Source organism: Ranitomeya variabilis, chromosome 2, assembly GCF_051348905.1.
Source record: "Ranitomeya variabilis isolate aRanVar5 chromosome 2, aRanVar5.hap1, whole genome shotgun sequence".
NCBI lineage: Eukaryota > Metazoa > Chordata > Amphibia > Anura > Dendrobatidae > Ranitomeya > Ranitomeya variabilis.
Genome location: NC_135233.1, coordinates 367,183,805 through 367,207,149, shown reverse-complemented (window position 1 = coordinate 367,207,149; position 23,345 = coordinate 367,183,805). Strand labels below are relative to the sequence as shown.

Below are 23,345 nucleotides of genomic sequence, written 5' to 3'. Positions count from 1 at the left end.
CGCTTATCCGAACTGAATGGCAAATGCTCTACGAGGGAGTTTAGTCTCCTTATGAGGGACACTGCGTAGTCTAGAGCAGAACCAGAGTCTACGTCAATGTCCCGAAATTGGTTACTCTTCTCTGAAGCTCTGGCAATTTCAGGCAATATCCAATCCATATTCAGAGCCTTGTTGTCATCAAACCATTGGTGAGGGAGCAGGAAACGAAAACTTCCAATTTCTAGATGCATGTATGTTTTTAGACGCCTGTACGTTTCTAGAATACTTGCGGCCCCTGCTAGCCGACGGCTCCCATGAAGGAGAGGGACCATGTATATCGGTCCTGCGAGCACTCCGAGCCACAGAGGGTACACGAAGGTATTCAATCTCTTGGTCAGAGAACCATGGATTGCGGTCAGTGACGAAGTCCACTGAGGGGAACTAGAGGATAAGCTGGGGTTGGCGGCAGAGGGCTCCTCGGATTGATCATGCGCCCTTAAGACCAGGGAATACTGGTCATGCGCCTTTAAGACCAGGGAATACTGGTCATGCGCCTTTAAGACCAGGGAATACTGGTCATGCGCCTTTAAGACCAAGGAATACTTCTCATACGCATTTAAGACCAGGGAAAACTGGTCGTGTGCCTTTAAGGGACTGGTCAGGTACTTCCTTACATGGGTAAGGATGTAGAGTGGATGTGCCCCTTTAATACAAAAAACCGTCGCCCCAGTGTGAGCCGGCCGGGTGGACCAAGTTGGCCACCGGGAGTTGCAGAGTTGATAAAATCTCGCAGAGCGAGAAGCGCCAATTCGGGGGGCGGAGCCACGGACACGATGTTGAATAGGCCCAAGCCGGGGCCTAAATTTCTGTAGCCGGTGGGCGATACCAGCTGGGCGTTCCAGGCGAGACTTCTGGGATGCAGCCTACACATCGGCCGAAGCCGGGGGCTAAATTTTTGCAGCCGGCCGGAGCGTTACCTCAGAGAGGTGGGCCACAGGAAAGTGGCTGAGGCTGCCTGTCAGCATGTGGATATCCCTCTGAAGATGGATCCTCTCACCATCGGTGTGCGTCCCGGCATGGAGCCGCCGCGGATGTGGGTTTCAGCGCTGTTCTGTGCAGCGATAAGCCTCAATCCATCATCCCCTTGTTAGGAAGGTGGAGAGGAACCGTCCGCCTCCTTGTGCCATCCGCCTTCACAGTGGTGGGACAGTGGGGGCTGCTCGGACGCCATAGAGAGGGGCCTCTGTATATCCACGGAGTTCAGTCCGGGTGGACAGGGCCAGTTGTCCAGCATTAGGCCTGGCTCCAGGAGAGGATACATGGAGGCGACACTCCATGTGGCCGCCTGCTGCTGGTGTGGGGAGATCGCGACCGTGAAAGGAACCGTCGCCCCTGAAGTGAGCTCAGGCATGGCTTCCCACGTCGCAGGAAAGGTACGGGGAGGTAAACTCGCTGTGCTCACCTGTTGATGGTTCGGGGGAGATCGGAACCTTAAAAGGAACAGTCGCCCCCTTCACTCCGTTAATTAAAAAATAAAAATTTATAGAAAAGTAAAAAATAAAATAAAAACATTGCGGTGTGAAACAGACCCGTGTGCCTCCTACAGACACTAAGCAAGAACTGGTTAGCTGAGAGCCAGCAGGAGGGTGTATACTGCAGGGGAGGAGCTGACTTTGTATCACTTAGTGTCAGCCTCCTAGTGGCAGCAGCATAACACCCACGGGCTGTGTCCCCCAATAAGGCGAAGGAGAAAGAGGACATTTTTAACACTATAGTTTACTGCACGTTGCCTTGACTGGTGACTGTTCTAGACCTACAGAAAGAGCGCAGGACTGAAGCTGGATGGATCAGTGCCCCTGTGATACTGCACAGGCCAAGCGGCCTCATATAGAAGCCTGGCTGAGCATGCAGTTGGGGCCAGCGGTGTGGCCATACTGGCACTGCCCCCCGACATGTAGGAAACCAGGAGGCAGAAGAGCAGCGCGCTCCCAAAGATTATTGTGGGGCAAACTAAAATCTGAAAGATGTATGGCTTACTTCCCAGACTGTGTTCATTCCTCTGATATCGGGACTGTCTGCCGGGAGGCACCGTGCCGACAAGAGGAACAGCGACAGTCCAGGAAGGAAGTATTGCTTTTTTTTTTGCTTTATTTTCCCCAGATTTTTATTTTCCATCCGCTTCAATAACTTACCGGGGGGAAACTTGAGGATGCTCTGTGGAGACGTGTGCACGGGCAGTGAGTGAGTGCGCTGCACAGAGCTGTGACTCTGGCACGGCATACTGTTACTTCCTCCGGGATTGGCGAACCACAGATTCTACAAGAACAGAGAAGGTAAATGTTCGGCCTCATAGAGCGTGTCCCCCGCCATGTCAGCCAATCCCAGCTACTCGCACACTCACCTGTCGGCCCTGGCTCGCAGTGCTTTGGCTGGTAAGCGAATGTCGTGGAGAGACGCCGCCAATTGACCCGGGACTTATAACGCCAATGCGGGTAGGCGGTACAGCCCTCGGGGGCATCGGAAACGGGCGCTGCCCTCTTCGTGCCAAAGATGGCCCCACAGATCCAGCTATGGGGAGGGAGTTAGAAGCGAATGCCCAGCTAGAAACACAAGAACTGAACAATTAAGATGATTAGATTGATTACTGTTGTGTGAATGTGGCCCAATCCCCTCCACAAATCTGAGCCCACCTGTGCTGCCATCTAGTGCTCAAACGTTACTCTACATGTCTGCCGATGTACGATGCTTTTACAGCACATCACAGAGTGTCTCCTAAAATAGTCTAAGGAACTGGTGAAAGGTACGACAAAGCCAGACCAAGCAGCACAATCCTACTTCCCTGCGACTTAAAAAGCCATACCCATTTTGGACATTTCTAGCATATTCACGGGACATGCCAAAAATGTCTGACGGATGTAGGGACCCTCAGGTATGGAGAGAGCAGGCACCTAGTGATCCGGGGTGAGACACTGTAACTCCTATAGAAGTGAAATGGTCACACGTGTCGCCACCTCCAAGCCACAATCTACTCCTCGGGGGGCCTCGTCTACACATAGATGCTTGGACCACCTTCGGGACCCATCAGACAGACCCATCAGACACTTACGGCGTATGCTGTGGATACCGCAGGGCAGGAATACGCTGTAGCTCTGATACATGAACCCTTGCCCACATATTACCGCTCTGAATCACAGGGCACCCAGCATCTCTCCAGCTCCTCTCCTGCACACTACAGCTCCCATATACAGCCCACCTGCACCCCTTCTGGTGTCTGTACCCCTGCATGTCCAGTAACGTCTTGCGGGGCATTGTCCGGATCAGCTTCATGATCTGCTGTTTCCAGGAGCCGAGTCTTTTTTTCTGTGTCTCGGTAAATGCCTGTTGGAAGCAATGATGGCGGAAATGTCAGTAAATGGAGCGAATGGTCACCACATACCACACGTCACAAATGCCAGGTGACTGGCGCCCGATCCTACTTGCCTCATGTGTCAGGCACTTCTCTAGAAGCTGCAGGTAACCGGCTATATTATCCTCATCCGGCCGAGACACCAATAACTGTGTGCAGACTGTGCGGAGAGAAAAGTGTCAGCGCGTAGACGAGCTGGTCCAGATACAGTGCAATGTCCTGATGATGGGGTGCTCACCTTTACCCAGTACTCTCGTAAGCTGTCCGGGGATGTCGCCATCTGCTATCGGTGGCAGAGAAGTCTCCAGGTCGCCAGTCGGGGTACTCTGCTGCTGGAAGCCGTCCGCCGTCAGTCCTGTGGGCGGCTCGTTCTCATCCGAGCCTTTGCTGGCAGAGTCTGGATTTGGCCGGCGTTGGGACGTCTGCTCGCTGCTTGTCGAGTCTGTCTGATTGGGGCGGTAGAACTTGATAGGTGTAATAATGACCTGCTGAAGCTCTTGTAGAGCGTTGCGGACGTTTCCTCCTTCTAAAATGTCCTGTAAAAAACAAAGCTTAGGACTTAGGGGAACCAGTGGGGATAGCAGAAGTGATCTATGCTGCTGGGAGCAAACCCTGAACAGAATCAGTTACCTTCCCCCTCTGGCAGCTAAAAATACAGTCCCTACAAAAGAAATTATACTGCCCGGCTATAGCAAACAGCGAAGAAAGCCACTCCAACTGGTTTCTCCAGTGACTAAGCACCTGTGCCCATCAGCATAAAACGTGCATGCAGCTATACACTGCACACCAGGTGGCGCTATGCCATATACTTCCTGGGTTCTGTCCTATATAGCCCTTTCACCCCTTTTCCCCAATTTTTTGCATTTTCGTTTCTTCCTCCGCTTATTCCAAGAGCCATAACTTTTTCATTCTTGTATTTCTTGGGTGTCAAGTTCTACTTTTGAATGACCCCAGAATGACTAGAAAGTGGGAAAAAAATAAAAATTAAAGTACGGTGAAATTGTGAAAAAAGAAAAAAGTGTAGTTCAACAGTTTTTTGTCTTTTTATTAAATGAGAGGGCGATTCTCAAGGGCAGTATGATTACAGAAATAAGAAAAAAAACCTGTACATTTGGTAAGTGCCGAAAAAGATGTGGTAATTTGTGCAAAAAAAAAAAAGAGGAAAATATATATATATATATATATATATAAATAAAATATCTTTGCTTGTGTTGCTTTATTTCCAAGATCCATAACGCTTTCAGTTTTTGGTGGATGGGGCTGTGTGAGGGCTGGTTTTCTACACCCTCGGCGGATGTTTTTATTGATATCATTTTGGGGTACATATGACATCTTGATGGTTACTTATTGCATTTTGCACTGTTACGGAGTCTGCGAAGAAAAAAAAAAAAAAAAAAAAAAAAGATTCTGAGGTTTAGATTTTTCTTTTTCCCACTTTTTAGTGTACTTCTTAGTACCCCTTAAGGGAATGGAACCTGCGATCATTCGATCACTTGTGCCTTTTGCAGCAATAGCACACTGCTGTATAGTGGAAATCACGGTCTCCTGTAAGAGGCAGCGAAGGGCCGGCTTTCACAGGAGTACTGTAATGATGAGTTAGGGGGGCTCATCAGAGACCTCCACTCGTCAAGGCAACCCTTGTGATTATGTCACAGGCGCGCCGATGGTCGCATAGATAGTGGCGTATGACGGGTTAACAGCCGCAGAGCTGCACCCGGGGCTGTTAGGAGGTAGATGATGACCGATTATCACAGCCATCATCTGCCAGGAAAAGTTGTGGGCTCGGGTTATGAGCCCCAAAGTCAGGAAGCCGAAATATGACATAACTGTGCGTCAGATACTGTTAAGGGGTTAGACGAGTTAGGAGGTTGCTTTTTTGTGCTGCCCCACTATCGGCCATGTCGGCGTTCTCTCTGTTGCAGCCGTGAACATGAATAAACTTCAGTTCATGTTTTTGCAAAAACTAAAAAATCTGTGATAATAGCTGCTAAACACTTGGAATTTCTTAAAGAAACCACCCAAAAATTGGAATAAATGTATATAACTTGCAGAAAACAAAGACGTCTTTTACCTTCTCTAGTGAACGGAGGACGCTCTGTCTTTCGCGTAACTTCTGAATGCTCAGAGCGATTTTGTGTCGGGCTCCCTTAGTAACATTCTGATGGAAAAAGAAGGAGAAACACAAATACTAAGACCGGGGACTTATCCTGGACATCAACAATAATCACACGAGACTTCCCCAGGGCCGTTATTTACTGTGGCCGTGTCTGACTATCCCAATGACTGGGCCGAGCTGCGTCCATACATCCGGCGTGTGCCAGGACAGAGAATGAAATTTTGCATTTTACGGGAGACACACAAGCACTAGATCCAATTACTTAAGAAATCAATTAACCCATCGGTATCTTAGGAATGTCCGTGTACACCGCGGAGGAGGGACGCGTCAACAGCTTACTTGGGATTCCAGGTGCTGCTCCGTCAGCATCATCATCTCCTCGTAGCTCATCTGTGCGAACAGCGATGCGTATTTATGGAGACGTAAACTTTTCAGCCAGGAGGGAACATCTGTAGAGGGAGAAAAGGAAAAATTGTATCAATGATCATCAATCAGATATAAATGAATAAACCTGATGCCATTTCTTGTATTCCGTACCTTTCATCCCGCTCCCATCCTCTTGAAATGTGTTGCGTCCAGAGCCCAGCTCCTCTGTCTGCTCGCTTCCCGAAGAAGCCACGCTGCTCTGCGGGGAGAGGGGAGCATGGTCGGGGGTGAGGAAGACGGGGCGCCCAGCAGCCTCCTCGCTCCCTCCCCACTCATTAGACGATTGCTGGGAGGTAGGTATCAGGGACATGGAGCGCTTTAAGGGACTTGGGTGTATTTGGCAGGAAAGCACTGCAAAACAGAACGACATGTGTGAGATCTAGCAGTGGGGGTCCGCAGTCACCGCCGCTCCTCGGTGCTTCACTCCTACCTGAGCTGCCGCCCACATTCTGGATGGCAGAGGGCACTGAACTGGAAGAAGGAAAGGGCATGAGTCCATTTTCTCGCATTGGCTTTTCATGCCAGCTGTGCCCTGACTCTCCCATGCTGGGATCCCCCGGGGCCTGCCACTCATCAGAACCCTGCCGCATGTGTGTGCCGTGCCGGCTGTAACCTGCAGACATTCGCTCTTCCAGGTGGTTGAGCCACAGCGCCAGAGAGTTGCGATCGTCCAGCGTGGTGGCGGGATGGATCAGTGCATAGGACAGGAGCTGTCGGCTCTCCTCAATGTACAGGTTGCTTTCGGTGGTGTACGCCAGCACCTTCTGCAGCAGCTTCATGTACTCGCACTTGGCTTCCGTGTTGCGGGGCTGCAGCAGGGGCAGGTGGGACAACAGCAGCGAGATCACCTTCTCTTTAGACTCCTGGTGCCACTGGCTGATGAGCGCTGCAGAGGAGGAGACAGATTACCAGATAAACATCACTATTACCGGTCACGGCTCACATTTCACCCCGCTGCTCCCTCTACAGGAATGTGGGACCGCTGCAGCCAGTCAGTGGTGATCAACGAGTCATAGCAACAGTCAGTATGGGGCTAAAGTGGACAAGGGAGTGAGAGGACTGACAGATGACCTGAGCAGCGCTGCAACGTACGTACGTACGTACGTACGTACACACACACATATATATATACACATATGCAAACAAATATAATTTTTTTTTTTTTATTAAGAGGGGGCCCTTTGAAAAAGAAGCAAAAAAAAAAAGACCATCACTAAGTGATTGGCTGCAGCAGTCACTTGTGTTTTGGAACTTAGTGAGCGATGGTGGCACCTAAAAGGTATTGGCGGGGATCAGTAAGAGGAGTTATTTCATTATTTTACTGCATTACGAGTGTTTCTTGAGCCCCTCCAAGACATATGGCGTATATTTACATCACCGGCCGTGTCCATCCCTTTAATGCAGGCTCACACACTGATGCCGCATCTTTACAGCCGAGGCTCTGTGCCTGTCATTGTGAATCTCCTGTGAACGCTGGCTCGTGGCCGACGTTCATAGGAGAGCGTAATTTCTGTTATACATAGAAGGGCTGAAGCAATGCTACTTATAACACTGGCGACTGGATGATCGCAGCTTCAAGTCTCCTACAAAAATTAAAAAAAAAAAAAAGTTCAAATCACCCCCTTTTTGCCACATAAAAATAAAACAAAAAAATAAACATTTGGTATAGCTTCGTTCAGAAATGTCCAAACAAAATCTAAAATAAATTAATCCGATCGGTAAATGGCATAACAGTAAAAAAAAAAAAATCCAGAGCCAGAATTACATTTTTTGGTCACCGCAACATTGAAATATAATGCAATAAGAGGAGATCAAAACATTGTATCTACCCAAAATGGTATCAATAAAAATGTCAGCCCAGGGCGCAAAACCAAAAATAAGCCCCCACACAGCCCCAGATCCCCAAAAATGAGATTATTATGGGAAAATGGTGACACTTTTTTTCACACAAATGTCTGATTTTTGTTTCACCACTTAAATAAAAAGAACCTGTACATGTTTGGTATCTGTGAACTCGTACTGACCTGAAAAATCATACTGACAGGTCAGTTTTACTGTATAGTGAACATGGTAAATAGAAAAACCCAAAAAATGAAAACGAAAAATGGGAAATTGCCTGAAGGTGAATGGGTTAAACGCCCCCTTAAATCTCTGGATAAGTCACAGGCGTGTACAAGTTTCTCCGACACTTAACTAAACACTTACGCTACGTTTTGTAATCTAGGGGCCAATTATGGAGTAAAATTGTTTGAAACGTTTTCAAACGTTGTTTTTCATAACTTAAAATTGACCAAAAAAATGTGCAATTTGATGTTTTTTCCGTTTGGGAGGGAGCAGGAGTGGCCAAATGTGTCCGACAAAGTCATCATAAGTTATATCACAAAAATGATGTAAATTACGGTACAATAGAAATGTGGGTCAGCACCGGCCCGGAATAACAGTGCTTCACCCGGCAGTGGCCGGTTAAAGACAGTATGCAAAAGAACAGGATATTTATTTAAAAAAAAAAAAAAAAAAAGATAGAACGACATTTGTGGCGACAGTCAGCAGGTTGGTGTCACTCACCAGCGCTGTTGGCCTCCGTCTCGAGGATGTGGATCTCGGAGCAGTCCGATAGCGAGTGCTCCAGGCATAGCTGGAGGAAGCGCGCCTGGGTCCTGGTGATCCTCTTCAGGAGGGACAGCAGGGCCACCGTCTGCTCGCACTCGTTCCAGCCCTTGAACCACTCGGATAGCGTGCTCACCTGGTCTCGGAATTTCATTGTGCAGGTGAGAAGGTCAACAACTGAGGGGTGCGAGTGCTCCTATGACATGGCGTAACGTCGTCCGTACAGGGGGGGCCCGGTCACAGGATGGCACATGGGGGGTAACGGGGTGGGATGTGTAACCTGGGAACACAGGGAAATAAAGACGACGAGGGTTACGGCATCAGTCACGGTGTGCTTAGTATTTACACTCATGTACATGGGGCTGCTAATAATAACCCAGTTACTGATGGTCTCACAGAAAGTGTAAGTAGCAGTATTGATAGGCTGGGGCATGGTCATTTTTTGCGGCACCTTGGTATTTTTGTTGGTTTTTCTGTTGTGATTGAGCTACCATTATGCCCATATCGAATACCTTTGGATATAGCACAGAGCACTTTACATGGTGTCTGGTTTACTATATTTTGCTGCTAGGTATAATTTAGGGGTATTGTTATGTAGCACAAAGCACTTTACCAGATAGAAACACATGGCATGTCTAAGTGTATATGGTAGTAAAATGGATTTTTTTGCACATCATTAGGCACTTTAAAACTCTTTCTATATACATGGAGACTATGCATTGAAGTGCATAAGAATTAAATAATCTTTGCCAGCAGGAGCGCTTTGCCCTGCCCGCCTCTGGCTGAAATAATATATACGGTATTTGTAATATACTTTAACCACGGTGGAAAAACATATGATGTATTAATGTATATTATTTCTGATATCTGCGTAGTCCTATGACATTTTGGACACTTACATAAATGTGATCATTGGTTATTTCGTATTTCTGGAATTCCCTTGTCTTTTTTATATGTTTTTATGTATTGTTATTGTTAATAAAAATATATTTATTTTACCCATATCTGTCTTAGCCTCGGTATTTCATCAGTTATTTTCTGATGATTTTGAGATGAATTTAGCGTTTGGAGGTGACTAAATTTACGATTGGACCTTTTCATTTTTTGGTAATGTATAAAACTGTGTGCACACGATGCGGACTTGCTGCGGATCAGCAGCGTATTTTTCCACGCAGAAACGCTACAGATCCGCACTATGATTTACAGTATCAGAAAAATCAGTGCGGAATTGCTGCGGATTTAAAAGAAGTGCATGTCACTTCTTTTGTGCGGATCTGCAACGTTTCTGCGCCCCTCCATTATAGAAATCCGCAGTGGCAAAAACTGCAGAAAATCCGCATCAATGCCGCGGCAAATCCGCACAAAATCTGCGGCAAATCAGCAGCTGCAGATTCTGCCAGGAGATGCGGATTTTGTGCAGAAAATTCTGCACCACATAGCCTTAGGGTATGTGCACACGTCAGGATTTCTTGCAGAAATTTTCCTGACAAAAATCCGGAAATTTCTGCCAGAAATCCGCATGCGTTTTTTGCGCTTTTTTTTGCGTGTTTTTGATGCTTTTTTTTGCGGAAAATGTGCGGATTTTTGCGTTTTTCTCCTGACACTCCAAAATCATGGGAAATCCGCAAAAAGAATGAACAAGTTCATTCTTTTTGCGGATTGTGTTTTTTTTGGCGGAAAAAAGCGCAACATCTGCAGAAAAAATGCAGAATGCATTCTAAATGATAGGAGGCATAATGTAAGCATTTTTTGTGCAGAATTACAGCGTTTTTATCGGGGAAATCCGCAAAAAAAAAAGCTAAAATTCCTGAAGAAATCCTGACGTGTGCACATACCCTTACTGACAGCCCCAATAAGAATCAATGAGCATCGTTAGTATACAGCATATGTACCGAGGGTATACAGAGATCCAACAGCACTGTACACACAGTGCACATACACTGCACACCCCGTACACACCAGGCACTGTACACACACAGTGCACATACACTGCACACCCCGTACACACCAGGCACTGTACACACGCAACACATATACACTGCACACCCCGTACACACCAGGCACTGTACACACACAACACATATACACGGCACACCCTGTACACACCAGGTACTGCACACTCACAACACTGCACACCCTGTACACACCAGGTACTGCACACACACACACACACAACACATGTACACTGCACACCCCGTACACACCAGGTACTGCACACACACACACACACACACACAACACATATACACTGCACACCCCGTACACACCAGGCACTGCACACACACACACAACGCATAAACAATGCACACCCTGTACACACACACAATGCATATACACTGCACACACAACGCATATACACTGCACACCCTGTACACACCAGGCACTGCACACACACACAACGCATATACCCTGCATACCCCAGGCACTGCACACACACACACAAACAGGCACTGCACACACACACACACACACACACACACACACACAACAGGCACTGCACACACACACACACACACACAACAGGCACTGCACACACACACACAACAGGCACTGCACACACACACACACACACAACAGGCACTGCACACACACACACACACACACACACACACACCAGGCACTGCACACACACACACACAACAGGCACTGCACACACACACACACAACAGGCACTGCACACACACACACACAACAGGCACTGCACACACACACACACAACAGGCACTGCACACACACACAACAGGCACTGCACACACACACACAACAGGCACTGCACACACACACAACAGGCACTGCACACACACAACAGGCACTGCACACACACACAACAGGCACTGCACACACACACAACAGGCACTGCACACACACACACAACAGGCACTGCACACACACACAACAGGCACTGCACACACACACAACAGGCACTGCACACACACACAACAGGCACTGCACACACACACACACACACACAACAGGCACTGCACACACACACAACAGGCACTGCACACACACACAACAGGCACTGCACACACACACAACAGGCACTGCACACACACACAACAGGCACTGCACACACACACAACAGGCACTGCACACACACACAACAGGCACTGCACACACACACAACAGGCACTGCACACACACACAACAGGCACTGCACACACACACAACAGGCACTGCACACACACACACAACAGGCACTGCACACACACACACAACAGGCACTGCACACACACACAACAGGCACTGCACACACACACAACAGGCACTGCACACACACACACACACACACCAGGCACTGCACACACACACACACACAACAGGCACTGCACACACACACACACACAACAGGCACTGCACACACACACACACACACACACAACAGGCACTGCACACACACACACACACACACACAACAGGCACTGCACACACACACAACAGGCACTGCACACACACACACCAGGCACTGCACACACACACAACAGGCACTGCACACACACACCCAACAGGCACTGCACACACACACAACAGGCACTGCACACACACACAACAGGCACTGCACACACACACAACAGGCACTGCACACACACACAACAGGCACTGCACACACACACACAACAGGCACTGCACACACACACACACCAGGCACTGCACACACACACACAAACAGGCACTGCGTGCACACACACACACACACACACACAGGCACTGCACACACACACACACACAGGCACTGCACACACACACACACACAACAGGCACTGCACACACACACACACACAACAGGCACTGCACACACACACACACACAACAGGCACTGCACACACACACACACAACAGGCACTGCACACACACACACACACAACAGGCACTGCACACACACACAACAGGCACTGCACACACACACAACAGGCACTGCACACACACACAACAGGCACTGCACACACACACACAACAGGCACTGCACACACACACACAACAGGCACTGCACACACACACAACAGGCACTGCACACACACACAACAGGCACTGCACACACACACAACAGGCACTGCACACACACACAACAGGCACTGCACACACACACAACAGGCACTGCACACACACACAACAGGCACTGCACACACACACAACAGGCACTGCACACACACACAACAGGCACTGCACACACACACAACAGGCACTGCACACACACACAACAGGCACTACACACACACACAACAGGCACTGCACACACACAACAGGCACTGCACACACACAACAGGCACTGCACACACACACAACAGGCACTGCACACACACACAACAGGCACTGCACACACACACAACAGGCACTGCACACACACACAACAGGCACTGCACACACACACAACAGGCACTGCACACACACACAACAGGCACTGCACACACACACAACAGGCACTGCACACACACACAACAGGCACTGCACACACACACAACAGGCACTGCACACACACACAACAGGCACTGCACACACACACAACAGGCACTGCACACACACACAACAGGCACTGCACACACACACAACAGGCACTGCACACACACACAACAGGCACTGCACACACACACACAACAGGCACTGCACACACACACAACAGGCACTGCACACACACACAACAGGCACTGCACACACACACAACAGGCACTGCACACACACACAACAGGCACTGCACACACACACAACAGGCACTGCACACACACACAACAGGCACTGCACACACACACAACAGGCACTGCACACACACACAACAGGCACTGCACACACACACAACAGGCACTGCACACACACACAACAGGCACTGCACACACACAACAGGCACTGCACACACACACAACAGGCACTGCACACACACACAACAGGCACTGCACACACACAACAGGCACTGCACACACACACACAACAGGCACTGCACACACACACAACAGGCACTGCACACACACACAACAGGCACTGCACACACACACAACAGGCACTGCACACACACACAACAGGCACTGCACACACACACAACAGGCACTGCACACACACACAACAGGCACTGCACACACACACAACAGGCACTGCACACACACACAACAGGCACTGCACACACACACAACAGGCACTGCACACACACACAACAGGCACTGCACGCACACACAACAGGCACTGCACGCACACACACACACACAACAGGCACTGCACACAGAACGAATATACACTGCACACCCCGTACACACACAACGCATATACACTGCACACATCAGGCACTGCACACACACAACGCATATACACTACACACCTGGGACTGCACACACAGAACGAATACACACTGCACACCCCGTACACACCAGGCACTGCACACACACAACACATATACACTGCACACCTGGGACTGCACACACAGAACGAATACACACTGCACACCCCGTACACACCAGGCACTGCACACACACAACACATATACACTGCACACACACAACGCATATACACTACACACCTGGCACTGCGCGCACACACACACCGCATATACACTGCACACACCAGGCACTGCACACACACAACTCAAACGCTGCACACCCCGTACACACCAGGCACTGCACACACACACACACACGCACACGCACACACACAGAACGCATATACACTGCACACACCAGGCACTGTACACACACAACGCATATAAACTGTACACAACCAACGCATATACACTGCACACTCCGTACACACCAGGCACTGTACACACACAACGCATATACACTGCACACTCCGTACACATCAGGCACTGCACACACAGAATGCATATACTCTCAAAAATATTTCCAGAATCCGTCCTTTCCTCAACCCACACTCTACCAAAGTGCTTGTGCATGCCCTAATCATCTCCCGCCTCGACTACTGCAACATATTCCTCTGTGGCCTACCTTCTAACACTGTCGCACCCCTCCAGTCCATCCTTAATTCTGCTGCCCGACTAATTAATCTCTCCCCTCGCTACACTCCTGCTTCACCTCTTTGCAAATCCCTTCACTGGCTCCCAATTTCCCAGCGTATCCAGTTTAAATTACTAACACTGACCTACAAAGCCATCCATAACCTTTCTCCTCCGTATATTTCCACACTAATCTCTCAATATCTTCCCTCACGTAATCTCCGGTCCTCCCAAGACCTCCTCCTCTCCTCCACACTTATTCGCTCCTCACCCAATCGCATCCAAGACTTCTCCCGAATATCACCCATCCTCTGGAATTCTGAGCCCCAACACATCCGGTTATCCACTTCTTTTGGATCCTTTAAAAGAAACCTGAAAACCCACCTCTTCAAAGAAACTTACAGCCTGTAAAGACCACACAGCCACCTCAACACCATTGGAACTACTGCAACCCTCAACCTACTGTCTCCTTCCCCATAATCCTGTAGAATGTAAGCCCGCAAGGGCAGGGTCCTCTCCCCTCTGTACCAGTCTGTCATTGTTAGTTTTGTTTACTGTAAGTGATATTTGTACTTTGATGTAACCCCTTCTCATGTACAGCACCATGGAATCAATGGTGCTATATAAATAAATAATAATAATAATAATACGCTGCACACCCCAGGCACTGCACACACAACGCATATACAATGCACACCAGCTCTGTATACTCTGCACATATTGTACACACCCTGTATACAGTGACATTCTGTGTACACTCCCTGTATACCTAGTACAGTCTGTATACTCCCTGTACACTCCCTGTATATACAATGCACATTCTGTATACTCCCTGTATACCTAGTACAGTCTGTATACTCCCTGTACACTCCCTGTATATACAATGCACATTCTGTATACTCCCTGTATACCTAGTACAGTCTGTATACTCCCTGTATATACAGTGCACATTCCGTACACTCCCTGTATACCTAGTACAGTCTGTACACTCCCAGTACACACCCTGTATTTACAGTGCATTCTGTACACTCCCTGTATACCTAGTAGTCTGTATACTCCCTGTACACTCCCCGTATATACAGTGCACATTCTGTATACTCCCTGTATACCTAGTACAGTCTGTATACTCCCTGTACACTCCCTATATATACAGTGCACATTCTGTACACTCCCTGTATACCTAGTAGTCTGTATACTCCCTGTACACTCCCCGTATATACAGTGCACATTCTGTATACTCCCTGTATACCTAGTACAGTCTGTATACTCCCCCGTGTATACAGTGCACATTCTGTATACTCCCTGTATACCTAGTACAGTCTGTATACTCCCCGTATATACAGTGCACATTATGTATACTCCCTGTATACCTAGTACAGTCTGTATACTTCCTGTACACTACCTGTATATACAGTGCACATTCTGTATACTCCCTGTATACCTAGTAGTCTGTATACTCCCTGTATATACAGTGAACATTCTGTATACTCCCTGTATACCTAGTACAGTCTGTATACTCCCTGTATATACAGTGCACATTCTGTACACTCCCTGTATACCTAGTAGTCTGTACACTCCCCGTATATAGTGCACATTCTGTATACTCCCTGTATACCTAGTACAGTCTGTACACTCCCCGTATATACAGTGCACATTCTGTATACTCCCTGTATACCTAGTACAGTCTGTATACTCCCCGTATATACAGTGCACATTCTGTATACTCCCTGTATACCTAGTACAGTCTGTATACTTCCTGTACACTACCTGTATATACAGTGCACATTCTGTGTACTCCCTGTATACCTAGTACAGTCTGTAAACTCCCTGTACACTCCCCGTATATACAGTGCACATTCTGTACACTCCCTGTATACCTAGTAGTCTGTACACTCCCCGTATATACAGTGCACATTCTGTATACCTAGTACAGTCTGTACACTCCCCGTATATACAGTGCACATTCTGTATACTCCCTGTATACCTAGTACAGTCTGTACACTCCCTGTATATACAGTGCACATTCTGTACACTCCCTGTATACCTAGTACAGTCTGTATACTCCCTGTATATACAGTGCACATTCTGTACACTCCCTGTATACCTACTACAGTCTGTACACTCCCCGTATATACAGTGCACATTCTGTATACTCCCTGTATACCTAGTACAGTCTGTATACTCCCTGTATATACAGTGCACATTCTGTATACTCCCTGTATACCTAGTACAGTCTGTATACTCCCTGTATATACAGTATACAGTGCACATTCTGTACACTCCCTGTATACCTAGTACAGTCTGTACACTCCCCGTATATACAGTGCACATTCTGTATACTCCCTGTATACCTAGTACAGTCTGTACACTCCCTGTATATACAGTGCACATTCTGTACACTCCCTGTATACCTAGTACAGTCTGTATACTCCCTGTATATACAGTATACAGTGCACATTCTGTACACTCCCTGTATACCTAGTACAGTCTGTACACTCCCCGTATATACAGTGCACATTCTGTATACTCCCTGTATACCTAGTACAGTCTGTACACTCCCTGTATATACAGTGCACATTCTGTACACTCCCTGTATACCTAGTACAGTCTGTATACTCCCTGTATATACAGTGCACATTCTGTATACTCCCTGTATACCTAGTACAGTCTGTATACTCCCTGTATATACAGTGCACATTCTGTATACTCCCTGTATACCTAGTACAGTCTGTATACTCCCCGTATACCTAGTACAGTCTGTATACTCCCTGTATACCTAGTACAGTCTGTATACTCCCTGTATATACAGTGCACATTCTGTATACTCCCTGTATACCTAGTACAGTCTGTATACTCCCTGTATATACAGTGCACATTCTGTATACCTAGTACAGTCTGTATACTCCCTGTATATACAGTGCACATTCTGTACACTCCCTGTATACCTAGTACAGTCTGTATACTCCCTGTATACCTAGTACAGTCTGTACACTCCCTGTACACTCCCTGTATATACAGTGCACATTCTGTACACTCCCTGTATACCTAGTACAGTCTGTACACTCCCAGTACACACCCTGTATTTACAGTGCATTCTGTACACTCCCTGTATACCTAGTAGTCTGTATACTCCCTGTACACTCCCCGTATATACAGTGCACATTCTGTATACTCCCTGTATACCTAGTAGTCTGTATACTCCCTGTACACTCCCCGTATATACAGTGCACATTCTGTATACTCCCTGTATACCTAGTACAGTCTGTATACTCCCTGTACACTCCCTATATATACAGTGCACATTCTGTACACTCCCTGTATACCTAGTACAGTCTGTATACTCCCTGTACACTCCCCGTATATACAGTGCACATTCTGTATACTCCCTGTATACCTAGTACAGTCTGTATACTCCCCCGTGTATACAGTGCACATTCTGTATACTCCCTGTATACCTAGTACAGTCTGTATACTCCCCGTATATACAGTGCACATTATGTATACTCCCTGTATACCTAGTACAGTCTGTATACTTCCTGTACACTACCTGTATATACAGTGCACATTCTGTATACTCCCTGTATACCTAGTACAGTCTGTAAACTCCCTGTACACTCCCCGTATATACAGTGCACATTCTGTATACTCCCTGTATACCTAGTAGTCTGTATACTCCCTGTATATACAGTGCACATTCTGTATACTCCCTGTATACCTAGTACAGTCTGTATACTCCCTGTATATACAGTGCACATTCTGTACACTCCCTGTATACCTAGTAGTCTGTACACTCCCCGTATATAGTGCACATTCTGTATACTCCCTGTATACCTAGTACAGTCTGTACACTCCCCGTATATACAGTGCACATTCTGTATACTCCCTGTATACCTAGTACAGTCTGTATACTCCCCGTATATACAGTGCACATTCTGTATACTCCCTGTATACCTAGTACAGTCTGTATACTTCCTGTACACTACCTGTATATACAGTGCACATTCTGTGTACTCCCTGTATACCTAGTACAGTCTGTAAACTCCCTGTACACTCCCCGTATATACAGTGCACATTCTGTACACTCCCTGTATACCTAGTAGTCTGTACACTCCCCGTATATACAGTGCACATTCTGTATACCTAGTACAGTCTGTACACTCCCCGTATATACAGTGCACATTCTGTATACTCCCTGTATACCTAGTACAGTCTGTACACTCCCTGTATATACAGTGCACATTCTGTACACTCCCTGTATACCTAGTACAGTCTGTATACTCCCTGTATATACAGTGCACATTCTGTACACTCCCTGTATACCTACTACAGTCTGTACACTCCCCGTATATACAGTGCACATTCTGTATACTCCCTGTATACCTAGTACAGTCTGTATACTCCCTGTATATACAGTGCACATTCTGTATACTCCCTGTATACCTAGTACAGTCTGTATACTCCCTGTATATACAGTATACAGTGCACATTCTGTACACTCCCTGTATACCTAGTACAGTCTGTACACTCCCCGTATATACAGTGCACATTCTGTATACTCCCTGTATACCTAGTACAGTCTGTACACTCCCTGTATATACAGTGCACATTCTGTACACTCCCTGTATACCTAGTACAGTCTGTATACTCCCTGTATATACAGTGCACATTCTGTATACTCCCTGTATACCTAGTACAGTCTGTATACTCCCTGTATATACAGTGCACATTCTGTATACTCCCTGTATACCTAGTACAGTCTGTATACTCCCCGTATACCTAGTACAGTCTGTATACTCCCTGTATACCTAGTACAGTCTGTATACTCCCTGTATATACAGTGCACATTCTGTATACTCCCTGTATACCTAGTACAGTCTGTATACTCCCTGTATATACAGTGCACATTCTGTATACCTAGTACAGTCTGTATACTCCCTGTATATACAGTGCACATTCTGTACACTCCCTGTATACCTAGTACAGTCTGTATACTCCCTGTATACCTAGTACAGTCTGTACACTCCCTGTACACTCCCTGTATATACAGTGCACATTCTGTACACTCCCTGTATACCTAGTACAGTCTGTACACTCCCAGTACACACCCTGTATTTACAGTGCATTCTGTACACTCCCTGTATACCTAGTAGTCTGTATACTCCCTGTACACTCCCCGTATATACAGTGCACATTCTGTATACTCCCTGTATACCTAGTAGTCTGTATACTCCCTGTACACTCCCCGTATATACAGTGCACATTCTGTATACTCCCTGTATACCTAGTACAGTCTGTATACTCCCTGTACACTCCCTATATATACAGTGCACATTCTGTACACTCCCTGTATACCTAGTACAGTCTGTATACTCCCTGTACACTCCCCGTATATACAGTGCACATTCTGTATACTCCCTGTATACCTAGTACAGTCTGTATACTCCCCCGTGTATACAGTGCACATTCTGTATACTCCCTGTATACCTAGTACAGTCTGTATACTCCCCGTATATACAGTGCACATTATGTATACTCCCTGTATACCTAGTACAGTCTGTATACTTCCTGTACACTACCTGTATATACAGTGCACATTCTGTATACTCCCTGTATACCTAGTACAGTCTGTAAACTCCCTGTACACTCCCCGTATATACAGTGCACATTCTGTATACTCCCTGTATACCTAGTAGTCTGTATACTCCCTGTATATACAGTGCACATTCTGTATACTCCCTGTATACCTAGTACAGTCTGTATACTCCCTGTATATACAGTGCACATTCTGTACACTCCCTGTATACCTAGTAGTCTGTACACTCCCCGTATATAGTGCACATTCTGTATACTCCCTGTATACCTAGTACAGTCTGTACACTCCCCGTATATACAGTGCACATTCTGTATACTCCCTGTATACCTAGTACAGTCTGTATACTCCCCGTATATACAGTGCACATTCTGTATACTCCCTGTATACCTAGTACAGTCTGTATACTTCCTGTACACTACCTGTATATACAGTGCACATTCTGTGTACTCCCTGTATACCTAGTACAGTCTGTAAACTCCCTGTACACTCCCCGTATATACAGTGCACATTCTGTACACTCCCTGTATACCTAGTAGTCTGTACACTCCCCGTATATACAGTGCACATTCTGTATACCTAGTACAGTCTGTACACTCCCCGTATATACAGTGCACATTCTGTATACTCCCTGTATACCTAGTACAGTCTGTACACTCCCTGTATATACAGTGCACATTCTGTACACTCCCTGTATACCTAGTACAGTCTGTATACTCCCTGTATATACAGTGCACATTCTGTACACTCCCTGTATACCTACTACAGTCTGTACACTCCCCGTATATACAGTGCACATTCTGTATACTCCCTGTATACCTAGTACAGTCTGTATACTCCCTGTATATACAGTGCACATTCTGTATACTCCCTGTATACCTAGTACAGTCTGTATACTCCCTGTATATACAGTATACAGTGCACATTCTGTACACTCCCTGTATACCTAGTACAGTCTGTACACTCCCCGTATATACAGTGCACATTCTGTATACTCCCTGTATACCTAGTACAGTCTGTACACTCCCTGTATATACAGTGCACATTCTGTACACTCCCTGTATACCTAGTACAGTAGGTACACTCCCTGTATATACAGTGCACATTCTGTACACTCCCTGTATACCTAGTACAGTCTGTATACTCCCTGTATATACAGTGCACATTCTGTATACTCCCTGTATACCTAGTACAGTCTGTATACTCCCTGTATATACAGTGCACATTCTGTATACTCCCTGTATACCTAGTACAGTCTGTATACTCCCCGTATACCTAGTACAGTCTGTATACTCCCTGTATACCTAGTACAGTCTGTATACTCCCTGTATATACAGTGCACATTCTGTATACTCCCTGTATACCTAGTACAGTCTGTATACTCCCTGTATATACAGTGCACATTCTGTATACCTAGTACAGTCTGTATACTCCCTGTATATACAGTGCACATTCTGTACACTCCCTGTATACCTAGTACAGTCTGTATACTCCCTGTATACCTAGTACAGTCTGTACACTCCCTGTATATACAGTGCACATTCTGTACACTCCCTGTATACCTAGTACAGTCTGTATACTCCCTGTATACTCCCTGTATATACAGTGCACATTCTGTATACTCCCTGTATATACAGTGCACATTCTGTACACTCCCTGTATACCTAGTACAGTCTGTACACTCCCTGTATACCTAGTACAGTCTGTATACTCCCTGTGTATACAGTGCACATTCTGTACACTCCCTGTATACCTAGTACAGTCTGTACACTCCCTGTATACCTAGTACAGTCTGTATACTCTCTGTATACCTAGTACAGTCTGTATACTCCCTGTATATACAGTGCACATTCTGTATACTCCCTGTATACCTAGTACAGTCTGTATACTCCCTGTATATACAGTATACAGTGCACATTCTGTACACTCCCTGTATACCTAGTACAGTCTGTACACTCCCCGTATATACAGTGCACATTCTGTATACTCCCTGTATACCTAGTACAGTCTGTACACTCCCTGTATATACAGTGCACATTCTGTACACTCCCTGTATACCTAGTACAGTCTGTATACTCCCTGTATATACAGTGCACATTCTGTATACTCCCTGTATACCTAGTACAGTCTGTATACTCCCTGTATATACAGTGCACATTCTGTATACTCCCTGTATACCTAGTACAGTCTGTATACTCCCCGTATACCTAGTACAGTCTGTATACTCCCTGTATATACAGTGCACATTCTGTATACCTAGTACAGTCTGTATACTCCCTGTATATACAGTGCACATTCTGTACACTCCCTGTATACCTAGTACAGTCTGTATACTCCCTGTATATACAGTGCACATTCTGTATACTCCCTGTATATACAGTGCACATTCTGTACACTCCCTGTATACCTAGTACAGTCTGTACACTCCCTGTATACCTAGTACAGTCTGTATACTCTCTGTATACCTAGTACAGTCTGTATACTCCCTGTATATACAGTGCACATTCTGTACACTCCCTGTATACTCCCTGTATACCTAGTACAGTCTGTATACTCCCTGTATATACAGTGCACATTCTGTATACTCCCTGTATACCTAGTACAGTCTGTATACTCCCTGTATACTCCCTGTATACCTAGTACAGTCTGTATACTCCCTGTATACCTAGTACAGTCTGTATACTCCCTGTATATACAGTGCACATTCTGTACACTCCCTGTATACCTAGTACAGTCTGTATACTCTCTGCACACTCCCTGTACACACACTGTCTACGTCCAGGCTCCTGCACAGCTGCCATCACCGGGAGGAGAGGAGCAGACAGCACAGCACACACACACACACACACACACACACACACACACACACACACACACACACACACACACACACCTCGCCCTCCACCACAAAGTTCCCACACTCACACTCCTCACTTCTGCCCCTCAATGAACAGCCCCCTGCCCGTTGCTATGGAGATGAGTTGGGGACAGGGGGAACGACTAGTGCTCCCTCCGCCTCTTCTACCTGATCGCGTCCCCACCGTTACGTAACCCAGCCCTCCGCCTTCCTTCCCGCCCGACCCCCACTACCCTCACACGCACCATAACACCCCTCACTCACCGCCCGGTCAGGCCTCTGCACTCCCCCGGGGAGCCACACAGGCAGCCACCGCCGCCAGCACGTCGCACGTTACGTTTTGCGTGGTCACTGACGTCATCACGCACGCACTACTGCACAGAACCAGCCCTCTGAAACTGATTGGCTGACGGATCAAAGCGATGAAGAGTA

At 46.9% G+C, this 23,345-nt stretch overlaps 1 protein-coding gene across 4 annotated transcripts in view; it reads right to left on the bottom strand.

Moving 5' to 3' along the window:
* The window catches only part of SAMD4B (sterile alpha motif domain containing 4B), a 29,068-nt gene extending 5,747 nt beyond the window's left edge, over nt 1-23,321 (bottom strand). The window contains exons 1-11 of one of the 4 annotated variants that reach the window (XM_077285874.1): nt 23,178-23,321; nt 8,493-8,814; nt 6,358-6,813; nt 6,039-6,278; nt 5,841-5,950; nt 5,457-5,543; nt 3,624-3,921; nt 3,460-3,545; nt 3,233-3,357; nt 2,381-2,594; nt 2,172-2,295 (exon numbers count right to left, since the gene is read on the bottom strand). In XM_077285874.1, coding sequence (XP_077141989.1) covers nt 2,172-2,295; nt 2,381-2,594; nt 3,233-3,357; nt 3,460-3,545; nt 3,624-3,921; nt 5,457-5,543; nt 5,841-5,950; nt 6,039-6,278; nt 6,358-6,813; nt 8,493-8,688 — 1,936 coding nt within the window. In that variant the 5' untranslated portion in view covers nt 8,689-8,814; nt 23,178-23,321. The remainder of the gene's footprint in view (nt 1-2,171; nt 2,296-2,380; nt 2,595-3,232; nt 3,358-3,459; nt 3,546-3,623; nt 3,922-5,456; nt 5,544-5,840; nt 5,951-6,038; nt 6,279-6,357; nt 6,814-8,492; nt 8,815-23,177) is intronic. The other 3 variants (XM_077285876.1, XM_077285877.1, XM_077285878.1) reach the window with 3 other exon arrangements.
* Nucleotides 23,322-23,345: the final 24 nt, after the last annotated feature.